Source organism: Beauveria bassiana (genome assembly GCF_000280675.1).
Source record: "Beauveria bassiana ARSEF 2860 unplaced genomic scaffold BBA_S00008, whole genome shotgun sequence".
In the NCBI taxonomy this organism is placed as follows: Eukaryota; Fungi; Ascomycota; class Sordariomycetes; order Hypocreales; family Cordycipitaceae; genus Beauveria; species Beauveria bassiana.
The window spans coordinates 284,692-301,144 of NW_007930843.1; the positions used below are offsets into that span (position 1 = coordinate 284,692).

The 16,453-nt window shown below is 54.7% G+C and overlaps 5 protein-coding genes across 5 annotated transcripts; 3 read left to right on the plus strand and 2 right to left on the minus strand.

Annotated features, from left to right (window-relative positions):
- Positions 1-162: 162 nt before the first annotated feature.
- Positions 163-1,488, minus strand: BBA_03733 (uncharacterized protein; the record flags this gene model as incomplete). The annotated part of the gene is made up of 4 exons (XM_008598830.1): positions 163-280; positions 391-626; positions 686-895; positions 1,294-1,488. The coding sequence occupies 4 exons, from the start codon at positions 1,486-1,488 to the stop codon at positions 163-165; spliced, it is 759 nt and encodes a 252-aa protein (XP_008597052.1).
- A 1,772-nt stretch (positions 1,489-3,260) lies between these two features.
- On the plus strand, positions 3,261-4,270 carry BBA_03734 (Mpv17/PMP22 family protein; the record flags this gene model as incomplete). Its single annotated transcript, XM_008598831.1, has 3 exons — positions 3,261-3,434; positions 3,550-3,825; positions 3,893-4,270. The coding sequence occupies 3 exons, from the start codon at positions 3,261-3,263 to the stop codon at positions 4,268-4,270; spliced, it is 828 nt and encodes a 275-aa protein (XP_008597053.1).
- Positions 4,271-4,748: 478 nt separating this feature from the next.
- On the minus strand, positions 4,749-5,522 carry BBA_03735 (vacuolar-sorting protein SNF8; the record flags this gene model as incomplete). The annotated part of the gene is made up of 1 exon (XM_008598832.1): positions 4,749-5,522. One exon carries the CDS (start codon positions 5,520-5,522, stop codon positions 4,749-4,751), a length of 774 nt encoding a protein of 257 aa, XP_008597054.1.
- Positions 5,523-6,350: 828 nt separating this feature from the next.
- On the plus strand, positions 6,351-7,768 carry BBA_03736 (chaperone protein dnaJ 2; the record flags this gene model as incomplete). The annotated part of the gene is made up of 3 exons (XM_008598833.1): positions 6,351-6,408; positions 6,492-7,627; positions 7,679-7,768. The coding sequence occupies 3 exons, from the start codon at positions 6,351-6,353 to the stop codon at positions 7,766-7,768; spliced, it is 1,284 nt and encodes a 427-aa protein (XP_008597055.1).
- Positions 7,769-9,348: 1,580 nt separating this feature from the next.
- Positions 9,349-11,556, plus strand: BBA_03737 (acetoacetate-CoA ligase; the record flags this gene model as incomplete). The annotated part of the gene is made up of 3 exons (XM_008598834.1): positions 9,349-9,585; positions 9,645-11,380; positions 11,445-11,556. The coding sequence occupies 3 exons, from the start codon at positions 9,349-9,351 to the stop codon at positions 11,554-11,556; spliced, it is 2,085 nt and encodes a 694-aa protein (XP_008597056.1).
- Positions 11,557-16,453: the final 4,897 nt, after the last annotated feature.

Here is a 16,453-nt window from a genome sequence, read left to right on the forward strand (position 1 = left end):
CTTGTGAGTGTCTTTTAGTATAGCTACAGTGAATTACGAGCTTCATTTCATATCAATATATGCGACGTCATTTGCTGTATTTTCACTGGTATAAAGTGCTATGTATACAAAACTCGGACAAGACACCTAGGTCAATTGGCTTTTGTTTTTCTGAGAAGGGCTTTACGCTGCCGTAATCATGTCGGAAATGCCACGCTCAAAGCCATTGCCCGCACCGAGACGCAAATTGGTGTAGCTTGAGTCTGTATTACCGCGTGTGTGTACGCCGAGGATCGGTGATCTGCGTTCGAGGTTAGAAATTGTATGCGCGAGTGTAGCACAAGGACATCAACTTGCATGTCAAATAATGGCGAGCTTTCACTCTGAAAGGCTGGCTCTGGCGCCACGCACACCGGAGGGTCCTCGGGCAGCAGCTGCGAAATGGCCTCCAAGTTGTTACAAGGAGGCGAGCGCGTCAGCGTTCCCGGGCATGGAGGCGGCTCACTGACGGAACAAGGCGCTTCGTCAGATAGACTGTCTCGGGCTGATGAAAGATGACCACCGCAAACAATCTGTCGCTCCAGAAGGTCCATGAGGCAGAGACTCGATTTGAGCCACGAGAGGCGTGGCGAGCTGTCGGGTGTGTCCTGGACGTATGTGTTAGTGGCAATAGTCACCAGGGCAGGGTCAGGTTTGGGAGACTGACGGAAGGGACGGGCCGTTGGCCAATGGTTTTGACGAGACGAGCATCTGTGACCGGACGACCGGCAATGGAGTGGAAGCTAAAGCCCGTGGCAGCGGTGGGTGGAAATTGCCCATCGGCGACGGCGTTCATGCTGATGTAGGCGCGGTCGACGCAGCTCGGTCGGCAACGGGCGCAGATGCGGTAGAGACATTCCTTGCGAGCGGTGCTGCCCTACAGCTTCCGGTACTCGTATGGATTGGGCAAAGGCTCAGTGAGGTCGAGGAGGCCGTCGTGGGCAAAGAGCGAGGTGCCGTTTTGGGTCATGCGGTCTCGTTGAATCATGGCTTGGACCTGAAGTCATGTATTAGCAGATAGTACATTTCTGGGCTTCGATGGCGGGCAATGCCTTTTCTTTTTGCCGCAACAACGTGGCGAGTTGATCGGGTCTGTAGCTGGCCATCTGTTCATAGCTGATCTGGTCCAGGAAGGCGAATTTGTCTTGGCAGTCGGGAATACTGCTTCGTTGCGCATTTATTACGTCAACCATGCCAAGACCGATTTGATCGCAGCAGCTCTAGAGCGAACCAACTTAGCATCAACGATAGCACTGAGATGGTGAGAGAACTTACAAGATCGCCCTGGGCGAAGGCGTCGTCAATGATGCCCTCTTGGTCCTGAGTGCACTGATATACCCAGCCGAAAGAACCCGGGCGGTGGCAAGCGCAGCAGATATTTGCTGCTCCATATACCCGCGTCATGGTGGTGTGCGTGCACTGGGATTCGAGGCTTGGGCGAGGAAACTTGAGGGCTTTTCGCAAAGGCATGGCGTCGGGGGCGAGTATTCTTGTAGGGAGATTCGGCTACAGAAGGAACAAGGCTATGGCAGCTACCATGAAGCGAGGGAGGAAATGGGAATAAAATGATGAATTAAAAATAGCGATTGAGCAGAAAAATGCAAGAGTAAAGTGATGTGGTAGGCGAGGGTAGCAGCGGTGATAGAAGCAGCAGCAGCAGCAGCAATTACACGAGGCTAGGCGAAAGGCGTGATATGGAGGCACACTATGAGCAACCGTGGCGGGTAGAATGGAGTTGACGCGTCGGGGAAGCCGTGAGGGGATTATAGAGCGTGTCCAGAAAAGGAACGGCTTGCGAAGTAAACAAGGTGTGCGTTTGCAGGCTGGCGGGCGGCAGCTGTCAATTATTGCAAGGGCTGGTCATCAGAGGCAGAGGGCCTGACCGGACAAGAGGTAAAGTCTAGTAAACGCTGTACGACCAAGGAATGTAAAGTAGCTGCGGGTATGGATACGAGCAGAACAGGCGATGTAAGTCAGATCTACTATTTTCATCATGAGAGCTCGGAATAGCCTCATCTGAGGTAATGAACAGGTGGCGCTAGCAAACGGTCAAAAAAGTCAAGTGTTTGCATGTACCTTGGACAGTGTCGGCCGACAAGTGCCCACCAGAAATGCAGAAATACCTCGGCAAAGACCCATACAAGCAAGGCTGCCATCGACGGCAGATCTGGAAGCGAGCAGTGGAACGAGGTCATTCTTTGCGTGTGTTTCCTTGGCGGGCGACTTTGCGCACCTAGGTATTCATTAAAGTCGCGCCCATTTAATACTGGTAACGCGGCGAGCAAATGTCAACAAAGACATTGTGGCTAGCGGTTGCCAGGGGCGCAACAGAGCCTCGAAAGTAATGGGGCACAGGGGTAGCAGCCAATAGGAAATGTCTTGAGACTCCACTGCATTGACGGAAACCAAGGCTCACCCAAAAAGGCCGCCCCCGTCCAGCATCCATCGCGACTCGCCGAGCTCCAGCTCCAGCAGTCGTAACGCTCCGTGGCAGGTAGCCTCGCGCGCTCTCTAGCAGCTTCAGGGCATGAGGGCGTCTCCGCCAAGTCTCGGTAGTGCAATTGTGCCGCAGAAGCAGCCCATGCTGTCCTGCGCAACACTACCGTTTTCACTGGCTTCCATTTTTAATTACTGGGTGCTGGCCTATTTACCCAGGCTAACCACGCTTAGTATTGCTGGTGGCGTGAACCGACTCATCGGTGCCAAAACCTACCTATCCTCCCCCCTCCCCCGGCCAAGCTCTCCTCCTCTCCTTCAATCCGAATTAATTTCAAACCATCGCGCCCAGTTTGTGCAATCGCTGCTGGACGCCCTAACTACATCGCCGCAACTCCTGCTATGTACGTCCTCCACGCTCTGCTCCTTCCTTGTCGCCTGCTCCCGCTCTACTTGTTCTTGTTGGCCTGGGGCGCCCGGTGTCGCTCCGCCCCCCAAGGCGTGTCGTCTTGTAAACAAACCCAGTTGGGTCGCTACCACACAAGGCACCACCGCCGCGCCTCGCATTGAAGCCCAAGACCCAGCGACCAAGACGACGGCCGAAAAAGAGAGCGCACGGAGAAGGAGCAAAAAAAAAAAGCCTCTATGCACTTGTCCATCTAACAATTCTAGCAGACGCCTATTTTTAGGCCCCTCCTTCCTCTCCGCGCCCAGCCGACCTTGCACGACGATTAGTCCCTGAAAGACTGCGCTTCCGCATTCCTAGCCGAAATTCCACAAACCACCTACCTACCTTTCCGCCCATAATGTCGGTCAAGTTTGAGAGGGATACATTCCGACAGACCGCGCAAAGCGTCGCCGGCAATGCGGCTCAGAGCACTCATATTCCGGGCACCAGCGGCAAGCATCCGCTCGCTGAGAAGCTCGGCACTGCTCTGACGGGAGGTGTCGGCAATGCTGGAACAAAGGGCTATCTTGCTGTGCGTATCTCTTCTCCCCCCTCCCCTTGAGCTGTCTTGCAGCCAAGCTAAACCGCTGCCCTCGCGACGCCCTCATTTTTACCCATCGTCTAATCATGTCTCGTCCCAACTCTAGGCCTATATCAAGCAGCTCGAGTCCAACCCTCTCCGCACCAAGATGTTCACCGCTGGTGGCCTCGCCGGCCTCCAGGAGCTTCTCGCATCTTTCCTCGCCAAGGATCGCAACAAGAACGGCCACTACTTTACCTCGCGAGTTCCCAAGATGGCAGCCTACGGTGCCCTCGTCAGCGCCCCCATTGGCCACGTTCTCATCTGGATGCTGCAAAAGGTCTTCCACAACCGCACCAGCCTCAAGGCCAAGATTCTGCAGATCATCGTCAGCAACCTGGTGGTACGTTGCGCGCCCTTCCTCGGTCTGTTCTCACGCCACCACAGAAACCCGCTAATACCTTTACCAGATTGCCCCCATTCAAAACAGCATCTACCTCGTTGCCATGGCCCTTATCGCCGGTGCCCGCACCTTCCACCAGGTTCGCGCCACCGTCAAGGTCGGCTTCTGGAAGGTCATGAAGGTCTCATGGGTTGTCTCGCCCCTGTCCCTGGCCTTTGCCCAGCAGTTCCTGCCCAACCACCTCTGGGTGCCCTTTTTCAATGTCATCGGCTTCGTCATTGGCACATATGTCAACACCACCACCAAGAAGAAGCGTCTCGCCGCTCTCCGCAAGAAGCACTTTGGTGACGGCCGCAGCAGCATGGGGCGACCCGACGATTACCCTCCTCCCGGCATGGGCGGTCCCATGGGTGGCCCCATGGGTGGCCCCAACCCTCCCTACTAATTATAGTGCCTGACACGACTGGATAGCAGCATGTGCGGGTGGCCTGTCGCCATCTGTCTGCCGGCCTGCAGGAGACTAGATCATGGACGGCACACTGAGACGATGAGTTTCCCTCTGGGGTACAGAGCAACTCTCTAGATGGACAAGGCGGCTGCAGGGACAATAGTCGCTCTGACTAGTTGCAGGATGTATATGGGACAAGGGGCACGGACGACGAAATCAATGGTGTTTGTTTGCGCGTATGGGCCTTGTATAAATTTCTTTGGCCGGATGTGCTGATTTATTTGAAGTATTTATTGAATGCCAACTATTTATGAATATGTTTTGGACAAGGGTATCTGGATAAGGGTATTCTTTTGGTAAAATCAAGGGTATCTCATCTATGGTCCATGCGTGAATAGTCCCAAGGTCCCGACTAAACACTCTAAGCGCCTCTATTTGTGTACATGTCATTGGCTCGTTAGGTATTGGTTCGTCGTCAGCTTGCCCCGTCTATCCCCGCCATAAAAGCCGGGCTCCAGTACTGCCACTCGCCTCCCGTCTGCTTGTCGACCCAGAGCATGCCCTGCGCAACCAAGTCCTCAATCACCGTCTTACAGCGCGCCGCCTCCCATCCCAGGTTATCCCGTAGCATGCCCACGCTCACGTAGCCCAGCACCTGCGCGGCCTCGACGCAGCCCGCCTGGTCGCCGCTCAGCTCGCGCGGCACGCTCCGGACGTACTCGGCATTACCCACCGCCACTACGGCGTAGCCGCCCCCAAGCGGCGCCAGCGTGGCCACGGCGCGGCGCACGTCGTCCTCGGAGACGCTCGCCCCGCCGCCGGCGACCTTTTCCCGGGACACGCGCTCGCAGACCTGAGCCAGCGAGATGAGGCCCCCGTTCTCCGCACGCGTCGCTCCGCATACTTGTACGACGCGCACGGCCACGTCAAAGTAGAAGTCGTTGACCGTCTTGCCGAGGAGCTGCGCCCAGACCGACGAGGAGGGGGCCGAGGACGAAGAGGAAGAGGCGAGAGGGTCGACACCAATGGCGGAGCACATGCGCGCGAATTGCGCGCGAAAGGACGGGTCGGAGCGAATGTCTTTGGCGTGCGTCTGCGCGAATTGCTGGAGGAGGGTTCGGAAGACGGAGAGTTGGGTTTCGAGGGCCTGCGCGTTGGTAGCGCGAAGGGAGGACCCATGGGAGGCGTATTGCGCAGAGGTGAGGCGCGAGCGGTCGAGGGCGCCGATTCCGACGGCTTTGCGAGACATTGTCAGAAGGGTGATGTGGTGAAGGCGTGTTCAGTAAAAGCAGAGGATCAAGGATGTATGTTTTTCGAGGTTATGAGGTAAGTGACATATTGGTGGGGCTGGCCTTGTGGCGGGGTTATTGTTAAGCGGGTGGCAGCTATTGATGCGGACGAGATGCTGCAAGGTAGGTAGTTTGAAATAAAGGTTAATTTTTGGTGCCTGATTATCCGCCGATTTTGATATCAAGAGTGAAACCGTCCATGACAAACAGGACGTAATTCAGCAAACTCCCTCTGCGCCCGACCTAGACTGCTACGGGAGCCCGTGTGGGCTTGTATTGTAGCATTTGCTGCCCCCATCATTCGCACAATCTTGTCCGTGTGGCGCAGGGGGAAGGCGTCACGACGACTTTGTATTTGCAAGCAGGCCGCCACAAGACGGGGACGTGGCGGAGCCGTCTGACGTCAAGGAAACTCGACGAAATGAATAGAATATAAATTCTCCAACTTGCCACGCATACTATCATCTCATGATGGTACCGCTTTACAAGCTACACTGTTCAGAATTGGGCCGTCAGGTACTCGACACAAGGTAGATTTTGCACATGCTGTGGCTGATGCAGGCAGCGGCTGCCTTGCGGCTCCCCACCATTGCCAGCCAACCAGCCAAACAGGGCGCTCGCTGACGGAGAAGGCGGCTTGCCGGGCGGCACTAGCCTCTCACAGATAGCGATACAGCGATAACCCCACCACAGATTTTCAACAGACAGTCCCCTCTAAAAAGCCCGCCTCGCTTTGCTACTTTTTTTCGTCATCATACAAGTACATCCTCCCAAATACGCATATAGACATGGCCGACAGAACCGCAGGTCCTGGCGCCGAAGGCCAGGTAGAGATTGACCTCTATGGTAAGTCTGCCCAACGCACGAAACGCAGCCTGACATATCGTGGGCGCCTTTGCTAACCAAGCGGCTCGTCTCCCGCCATCCAGAGGTGCTCTCCATCGAAAAGACTGCGTCTAGCGACGAGATCAAAAAGGCCTACCGCAAGGCCGCCCTCAAGTACCATCCCGACAAGGTCCCTGAGGACCAGCGCGAGGCCTCCGAGGTCAAATTCAAGGAGGTGACCCGCGCCTACGAGATTCTCGCCGATGAACAGAAGCGCCACCTCTACGACACACACGGCATGGCTGCCTTTGACCCCTCGCGCGGCGGTCCCGGTGGCCCCGAAGCAGACCTCAACGACATCCTCTCGCAAATGTTTGGTTTCAACATGGCTGGTGCCGGCGGCCCCGGCGGCCCCCGCCGCCCTCGCAAGGGCCCCGACGAGCAGCAGGAGTACAAGGTGACGCTCGAGGAGCTTTACCGCGGCAAGACGGTCAAGTTTGCCGCCAACAAGCAGGTACTCTGCGGCGGCTGCAAGGGCACTGGCGGCAAGGAGAAGGCCAAGGCCGAGCCGTGCTCGCGCTGCCGCGGTCAGGGCATCGTTGAGGCCATCCGCCAGATCGGCCCCGGCATGATGCGCCGCGAGACGATGCTCTGCGATGCCTGTCACGGCGCTGGCAACGTTTTCAAGGAAAAGGACCGTTGCAAGAAGTGCAAGGGAAAGCGCACCGTCGAGGAGAAAAAGGTCCTCGAGCTCTATATCCCCCGCGGCTCCGTCCAGGGCGAGCGCATCGTCCTCGAAGGCGAGGCTGACCAGTTCCCCGACCAAATACCGGGTGACATCATCTTTACCCTCGCCGAGGAGCCCCACGAAGTCTTTTCGCGTCTCGGTAACGACTTGTCCGCCGAGCTCAAGATTTCCCTCAGCGAGGCCCTTGGTGGCTTCAACCGCGTCGTGCTCGAGCACCTCGACGGCCGCGGCATCTCCATCGAGCGCAAGCAGGGACAGCTCCTGCGTCCCGGTGACTGCCTTCGTGTCCCCGGTGAAGGCATGCCCTACAAGCGCGGCGATGCCAAGGGTGACCTGTACCTGCTGGTTACCGTCGAGTTCCCCGAGAACGGCTTCCTCAAGGACCCCGCCGCCTACGATGCCCTACTCAAGATGCTGCCGCCGCCCCTCCCAGCTCCCAAGACGGAAGAAGTGGATGAAGTCGAGTATGACTCTGACGCTGACATTGAAACCGTAAGTTGGTGTTGACCCAGTAAATACGAAGCGATGCTAATGATATCTCAGATGGGCGAGAACTCGGAAGGCCCCCGCGGCGGCGGCGAATGGCAAGACGAGGACGCTGAAGACGGTCAACCACAATGCCAAGCCCAGTAAACGGAATATACGTCGATGCGCTTTACATATTTACTCACACTACATGATGTACAACGAATCTTTTGACGATTGGGATTTGCATAGAGAGCGCGGACGGTGTTGATGATGATGATGATGAAGAAGTGGGGAGTTGATGAGGTACGAAGACAAAAGAAGGGCAAACTGCGCCGAAGCGCGGGGTAAGCTAGATCATTGAAGGAATATACTTTTCTCTTATTTTGCAAATTTTCATGCACTTAGATATACAATCTTTTGAATCTTCTCACTTTCTTATGCTATAGTGAACCGGTTTACAATGACGAAGCAGCTCTGAAGCAGTCTGTATATGACGTGACGAGGGCAAAACCACGACAGGATGTACGATAATGATCAAGTTGTAGAGTTTGAATATAACCGCTTTGCTGAGGCTTAGGCGGCTCGTGATGGCTGCCTAGAGCCGACAAGCTTGGCAATCACAGTATCTTTTGCCTTGACCATGGCCATTATCCAGATGTCTTTGACTTGGAGCTACAACTCGTTTGAATCAGCAGAGCCAGAAATTTAGGAAGAATAAGGATGGCACTAGGTCCATGCGACAATGTACACTACTACCCGGCAGAGGTATCCCAGCCTTTTCGTGGTCCAATGAGGCTGTCTAGAGGCTAATCTTTAGCTGTCCGATATCTAGGGCGGTCTTCAATTACGATGGACACTTTTGTTGTTTTATTTTCGGGCGTTTGTCTAGAAAGCCGACTTGTCGACAACATGATTCACTGTTTCCAATATCGTGATGCTATTAGTTTGGTGAACCAGTCACCCAATCGGCACGCAACCGTCTGCATCTCCTTTGTTAAATTGAATAGAGCGTCTGCCCCTTGCATTGGCTTGCTTGCCTAGCTGCATCCAGGCTGCAGCGTCCATCGCTGAGAATAAATAGATTAAAAGTGTGGTGGTGCTAAGAGCGGGTAGCGCAAAAGGCGGCCCGGCGTAGGTACGAGATATTCGGCCTACAAGTCGTCGCATGTACGATGTCGCGTTTTCGGATTTTTTTTTTTTTTTTTCTCTTCTCTAGAGACATTCGACCTTTGGGCATACAATGAGATCAGAAACTTGGGCAGGTATGTATATATGTAAATCACCCAATGCTTGCCGACGGCGGCTGAATAACCTCCTAGCGGGCGCTCCAACTCCAAAGCCGAAGACTTTCCCACGCGCTGACTTCGGGTTGCAACGGGATAACAGCGGAGCTGGACCCTGGCCTTTTCTTCTTTTTTTCTCCGCCTCGCTCTGAATAAACCGCCGTTTATTACGGCCCCATGCCATCTTGGCTTCTCCCCCCCAGATCGGGCTGTAGACTTTATTTTCATTTCTCGGTCCACGTCATGCTTTATTATATCGTCTCTTCATCCATTTATTCTTGTCATATCGTTCGCATAAATTCTCCGAAATAGACCATCGCCCGTTCTGTTGTGACACTTGCCCCCCCGCGAGTAAACCCCACCACGCAGTCATCATCACTCCGACCCCACGGAACCGGAGCTTGCTCTTTGCCTTTTCCAAACACACACGGCAACACGCTCTCTCTTGCCCCCAAAACCATCATGGGCCAATCCGTTCCGCAGGACGCGTCTGCGCTCGCAGAAGTGCTATGGACCCATCCCGACCCGACCTCGACGCCCATGTGGCAGTTTATCCAGCGCGTCAACGCCGAGCACAACCTCGCCCTCGCGGGGTATCCCGACCTCTACCGGTGGTCCATTGATCGCATCGCCGATTTTTGGCGCGCGTGCTGGGACTTTGTTGGCATTGTCGCCTCGAAAGAAGCCCACGAGGCATGTGTTTCTCCCATCTTCATCTTCATTGTTCTCGTTACTGAATCGACTAACACACATTGCAGGTCATCCCCGACCACGCCCCCATGTTTCCCCGCCCCGACTTCTTCGGTACCGCCCGTCTCAACTTTGCCGAGAACCTGCTGTTCCCGCCCGTGCCGCTATCGGCCGCCGCACCCGCTGTCCTCTCTGTCACTGAGCTCCCAGGCACGCTCCGCACAACGTCGTGGGCCGAGCTGCGCGAGGCGGTCCGGCGCTGCGCCGCGAGCCTGCGCGCCGCCGGCCTGGGCCCGCACGACGTCGTCGCCGGCTACGTTTCCAACCACGTTGAGGCGCTCGTCGCCATGCTGGCGGCCGCGTCGATCGGCGCCGTCTGGACTGGCATCAGCCCGGACAATGGCGTGTCGGCCGTGCTGGACCGCCTGTGCCAGATTGCGCCCAAGGTGCTGTTCGCCGACAACGGCACCGTCTACAACGGCAAGCAGTGGCCAAGCACCGCCAAGACAAACGACATTGTCGCCGCGCTGCGGCCCACGGGCCTGGAAACCGTCATCGTCATTGGCAATATTTCCGGCGACCTAGGTCTGGAGGAGCTGGTCGCGCACAGCGTCCGCGCCGTCGATTACAGGGCCTTCCTCGAGGCCGCTCCCGCGCCCGCCGACGCGCCCCTCGAGTTTGCGCAGCTCCCGGCCTCGCACCCGCTCTACGTGCTGTACTCGAGCGGCACGACGGGCCTTCCCAAGGCCATTGTCCACACGGCGCTGGGCACGCTGCTGCAGCATAAAAAGGAGCACGTGCTGCACTGCTCACTGACGCCGGCCTCGCGCATGCTCTACTACACCACCACGTCGTGGATGATGTGGCACTGGAGCGTCGGCGCCCTCGCCGCCGGCGCCACTCTCGTCCTCTACTCGGGCTCGCCCTTCCGCCCGTCGGCGCACCTCTCCCTGCCGCGCGTCCTCTCCGACCTCGCCGTCACCCACTTTGGCACATCTGCCGCCTACCTCACCGCGCTCGAGGCCGCCGACGTGCGCCCCGTCGACGACCCCACCCTCGACCTCTCCCGGCTGCAGGCCATCTACTCGACCGCCTCGCCGCTCCCGCCCTCGACCTTTCGCTTCGTCTACCGCGCCTTTCCCGCCACGGTCAACCTGGCCTCGATCACCGGCGGCACCGACATCATCTCCCTCTTCGGCGCGCCCTGCCCGCTGCTTCCCGTCCGCGTCGGCGAGATTCAGTGCGCCGGCCTCGGCATGGCCATTCGCGCCGTCGACCCCGCCACCGGCGCCGACCTGGCTCCCGGCGAGCCAGGTGACCTCGTCTGCGTCCGCCCCTTTCCCTGCCAGCCGCTCACCTTTTTCGGACCCTCAGGCCAGAGCAAGTACGAGGCCGCCTATTTTGCGCGCTTCCGAGACGTCTGCGGCGTCGACGGCCCCGTCTGGCACCACGGCGACTTTGTCAAGATTCCAGACCCGGCCACCGGCGCGCTGGTCATGCTCGGCCGCTCCGACGGTGTCTTGAAGCCCGCCGGCGTGCGCTTCGGCTCCGCCGAAATCTACAACATCCTGACGCGCTTCTTCGCCGCCGACATTGACGACGCCGTGTGCGTCGGGCGCCGCCGGGAGACGGACGCAGACGAGACCGTCTGCCTCTTTGTCGTGCCCGTCGACGGCAGCGCGCTCACCGAGGAGCTACAGACGCGCATCAAGGCCAAGATACGCGCTGAGCTCAGCCCGCGTCACGTTCCGGGCGTGGTGGCGGAGGCTGGCGGCGGCATCCCCAAGACGGGCAACGGGAAAAAGTAAGTAAATACAGTCGCGTGGGATAAGCGGTCAAGAAAGGAGTTACTAATGGCTGTGTTGCAGGATCGAGGTTGCGGTCAAGCAGATTCTGTCGGGCATCAACGTCACGACAAACGCGTCCGTCGCCAACCCGGAATCGCTCGAGTGGTTCCGGGAATGGGCCAAGACGAACTGAGTCTGCATGTGACTACTCAGGCATTTACATGGCGAACAATTTGTCAACGAATTTCATACGTGGAACCTGTGAGAAAAGGATAAATGGGAAAGAGCCGGATAGAGTGGGTGGGCGAGGGACAAGAGCATGATAATGACACACCGCGAGGTAACGATGATGACAGAGCACGCAGCTAGAAGAATAGTCTCTCAAATACAATTTACCTATTATACGCTACGAATCAGCATGTTTAATAGGTGATGAAGCAATGTCATAGATCTTGTCAGGACAATGCTAGCACGGCGACTAACTCAGGTGGACGTGAAATCATGGCAACAAACCATCACCCCAGCATGGACTACACAAAATCTTCAGTGAGCTTGAACCGGGGGTTTTTGTAGGGTCTATACGCTCAAGTTAATAACATCCGGTGTTTTTCTAGACTATCCTTTAACTGCCATGATCGTAGGAGCTATGCCACGGTTCGGTCTCAAGAAGTAGCTGGCTCAAGACAAGAGACGTAGTTCCCCTCTACCGAAACTCGAATGGATACGTAGCACTCTGTGCGAGGGGCGGTTTATCTTTCGTTTCCAACCCTTATGTCAAAAATAGGATGAGAATCATAATTCAAAAGCACTCGCAAAAAAAAAAAAAAAAAAAAAAAAAAAAGACATTAGATAAACAACTTACACAGTCTCACGCTTCTATAAATGGGGGGTCTAGCAGGTTTCCAGAACAACTTGATACTCTCCCTGGGCCGAGGCTTTAGGAAGTCGAGTTCCAAAATGTAGAGTGCACCATTCTGAGCATCCTCCTTTTCATCAAAGGAAACGGCTGTATCGGCGAACACGATAAATGCTCGCGTAGAGATTCGCACAGAATTGAACCACTTGAGGCGTCTTTCGTCGTTGAAAGTGCTTTGGACACTACCTTGCCGATGAAGAACCAAAAGCCCCAAGGACTGTCGCAGTCAAAAGGGACACCTGCCATGGCTTGCATGAGGCAATCGAACCGCCTATCAGACAGCCTAACCCCCCCCGGGGCGTTAGTATGTCGTAGGAACATGGGTTTTATCGTGAGGATTTTCTTCCACGGACTGAACAAGATAGTGTGTGACCTTTGACATGTCTAGGCCTTTATTACATTCCTCAGTCATTACCTCGACTGCGGGGACTGGAACGGTGACTTTATCAATATCAGGCAGACTCCAATCCATGGCGAACCGTTAATGTTGAAGGCTTGGAGAAAGACCGGTCCCTTCTTGCTAAAGCTAGCCAAAAGTCTGGGGAGAGGAGAGGGGTTCAGGCATCACCATGATACAACTCGGGCAAATGGCCTTCACGTGATGACATTTGTGTGACGAAGCGCGAGTGGGTTGTATGTAGCACAAACGATCCGGAAGAAGGGGGTTGGTTGGTTGGGTGAGAGGCTTGTGTGGCTCGGATCGGGGGCTTCACCTGGAGCAAAAGGCACCATTGAGCGAAATCACGCTTCCTCGAGTACGGCGCTTGGAAGCACACAAACGCCAAAAAAAAAAAAACATTACAATGGGCACAAGAATTCGGGCGCTGTGAGACGATGCGTTTTTGAGCTGATGAGGCAGTCGTGGAACACAGGAATCAACAGTGCACCACCGATACGATGTAAGCCGCGCAGTCTAGATGGGGGTCGATATGATTGAACCCGAGTCACGAGATGGAAATTTGCTGCCTCGTAAATAGAAGCTAGTTGGCAGTGCAGATGTGTCTTGACAACTTTCGGCTTTGGTCAACTCAGGACTATTATCCGCATCCTGTCTGATCTTGCTTCTGATCCGATAGAAAATCTCGGAAACGTCACAGGTAGAGTAAGTTCGGCCTTTAGGCGAGGTATGCAGATGCCAACACTCAGTAGAACCTTGCGCAATCACAAAGTATGGTACTACACTGACTGTGAGCACTACGGCTCAAACGGTGTTGCTCATTGCCATCTATCTCATGGCCAGGGGAGAGAATTGTGATGTGCGGGAATGGGGCAGCATGAAGGCGTGTCATTCATACCAACTTGACAGCTGATGGCTAATTATATACACCTGTGTTTACACTCTGCTTCGGGATGTTTTAAGGCTCGGATATATTCGGTAGAGATCTCTAGATTGCTCTTCTGAGTCTTGTAATGATGGTACAGCAACAAACCAGGTCGTTTTACCGAGGACGCGCTGAAGGGGTTTAGGGGTTATTGCTACTTACGACTAACGTAAACGGGCTGGTCTGGGACTTGATGGTTAATACTCACAAAATACTATATGAAGTTATTAGCAGCCTTGATGGTGTGTGCGGCTCACATCAAAGTGTCCAAAAATAGAAAGTTGTTGCTGCTATTTTAGTCTGATTGCAGCCATTGACAGCCACTGTACATCAGGCGCAGCCGTCATCCCTGGTAGGAACAGAAATATGCAAGTGATGACGAACAAAAGAAAATAAAGTTCTCGTTATGAAGGAGTGTCGCAAAAGTGGAACAAGCAGCGTGATCGGCGGGAGAGAGTGTTGTGAGACACGAGTAAATATCCGCTACGATGCTGTCCGCGATAGATGATACAGTGCCCCGGACCAGGAGCGACTGCCGTGACAGACAGACATCAGGGGCTCAAACTGAGACAGGTAATCATGTCGCTAGGCGCGTAGTGGTAGATCGTTTGTGGACACGCGACGGCGCAATAATTCGTTTCATCGACTCTGCAGGCGCATGCTACAAGGCAGAACATGTCGAACTGCTGCGGGTGTCGACAGATTGATAGCGAATTGTCGCCTCTAGGGCTCGGAGTCGTAGCCCTGTTCAGCAGCCAGCAGCCAAAGTGGATTAGAGAACATATTTAGTCGAGCGATGGCACGGCGAGTATCCGTAGACGTGTGAGCCTGGCAAAGGATTGCGATGAACTCTCCACGAAAAATGCAACGTCGAGGAAGGAGGTGGGCGCCGGTGGTCAGTCAGGGTCCACGACCAACTAGAGGCGAGGTCGTGGAAAGCAAATTTCTACTTGTCAACGTGTGTTTCTGCCGTTTCGATGCGTCGACTGCCCGAGCTACTGGCCTTTGCATGCGGTTCAGCTGCACTGGAGCTCATGGTTCAAACTTCGTATTTATGCTGTACAGTATTTGCAGAGTACGGATGCTTTTGCGTTCTCCACGCCTCAATGCAATGTAAATCTACCCAGTAGTGCGTACGCCTACGGATGCAGGCAACGAACAGGGTGGTAAGTGGAATCATGATTCGACATGGGAGTACATATCTGGTGAGAACCGGTAGGCCCATGTTAGTGGGCTCGGTGAGCGGGTCGAGTCGGATATCGAGAAATTGCTCTCCTTTTTGGCTTTTTTTTTTGGAGGCAAGAAGGGTAATTTTGTTCTTGACCTGGCTTGGGTGCATGACAGGGGCAGGGATTGCGGTGCGTGCAGACTTTACTCGGTCGGGAGAACGCGAACAAGCGAGCCTGCAAGTCGAAAAGTTGAGACGCCGTTTTACTGGGCACTTGACATTGACACCACCGGGCGGAATAATAGAAATCAAAAACAGAAGGGTGGCAATGAGGGTTTTGTTGGGGTGTGTTGCGTCATGATGCAGCCAAGCACCTAAAGGAGTAGTTTGCTGCAGTTAGATGGCTACAGACGGGCGCATTCAGTGATCATGATGGACGGCACACACCAAGGACACTCACTGACAGGACTGGCAGCACTACCTTATTTACAACACTGAGTTGACAGGAGAAAGACGACTTTGGAAAGGCGGAATGGCTGAAAGCTGACGTGGGTCCTGTTCCTCGGGTGTTACATAGCGAGGTCCCTCTCCTGTCTAGGCTTGTCATCCCATCTGACAGGTGGCTCCTGCTCCTCGAGTCCTTGTACAAGTCGGGCGTTAGGGCAACTTGGAGTATCATTGAGCTACCAGTCGTTATCAATCGGCTCACGTTTTGCTGTGATACGAGCAGGTGCGAGGAACGGGCGTACCAGAGGATACGAGGACTCGCCGGATGTTGGCGGTTTGAGACTGGCGATGTCGTTGACACATGTGCGCAGCGAGCGTGAGATGGCAAGTCGAAATGGCAAGTCGAAAAAGTGGTTTGCTCGGAGATGTTGATACGGATCGGTTAGACTCATGGCCCGCAGACAATAAGAATGAATGGATAACTCATCAGGGGGGCAAAGAGCAAGGGAGCCCCCGTTGTTTGCGGAAGAGGCTTGTGTGTGGCTGGTCGGTACAAACTAGTTTGTGGTTTGGTGGGTGATGGAGATGAAGTGGTGAGATTAATAAGAGCAAAAGAATCAATGGCAAAAAATGTGACTACCCCATAAAAAAGCTAGATCCAAGCCAGGCGTGCTAGGTATTTAGGTATTTCTTCATTATTAACAGGGATTATTGCTGGTATTAGGGAGGCGAAATGAGATAGAGCAGGAGGGCCCCCACCAGTACAGGCTTCAGATGGTACTTGCTTTGTTAGCCTCGTTCACACTAGTAAAGAAAGTATCGCCGAGTTGGCCAACTTCTGCCCTTCATCACTAAATCAATAAATTATCCGCACATCAGTCACTGTATCCGTAGGAGTTCTCGCTTGCAGACGTTTGTTACTATTTAAAAGTGCTAGTTGTTATACTCGCTACAGTTTACGGATACTACAGTTTGCGAATAAATAGAGAGCACAACAGATTAAAAGGACGCTATTGACGGCCTGTGAGCACTAGACCCCATCCGCCTGGCTCTGCTCATCCCCAACAATGGCCGACCAGCTGTCGATACTCCGTTTCCAATTCTTGTAGTTTAGCTCAGCAGTGTTCAGAGACGCTCCATGGATACACACAGAGCCCAATGATGTGCAGAGAAAACCGCTGCGCAGGCCTGCCGTCCCCTCGGTCCGCACACAGGTATTCATTGGCGCTAGCAGGAG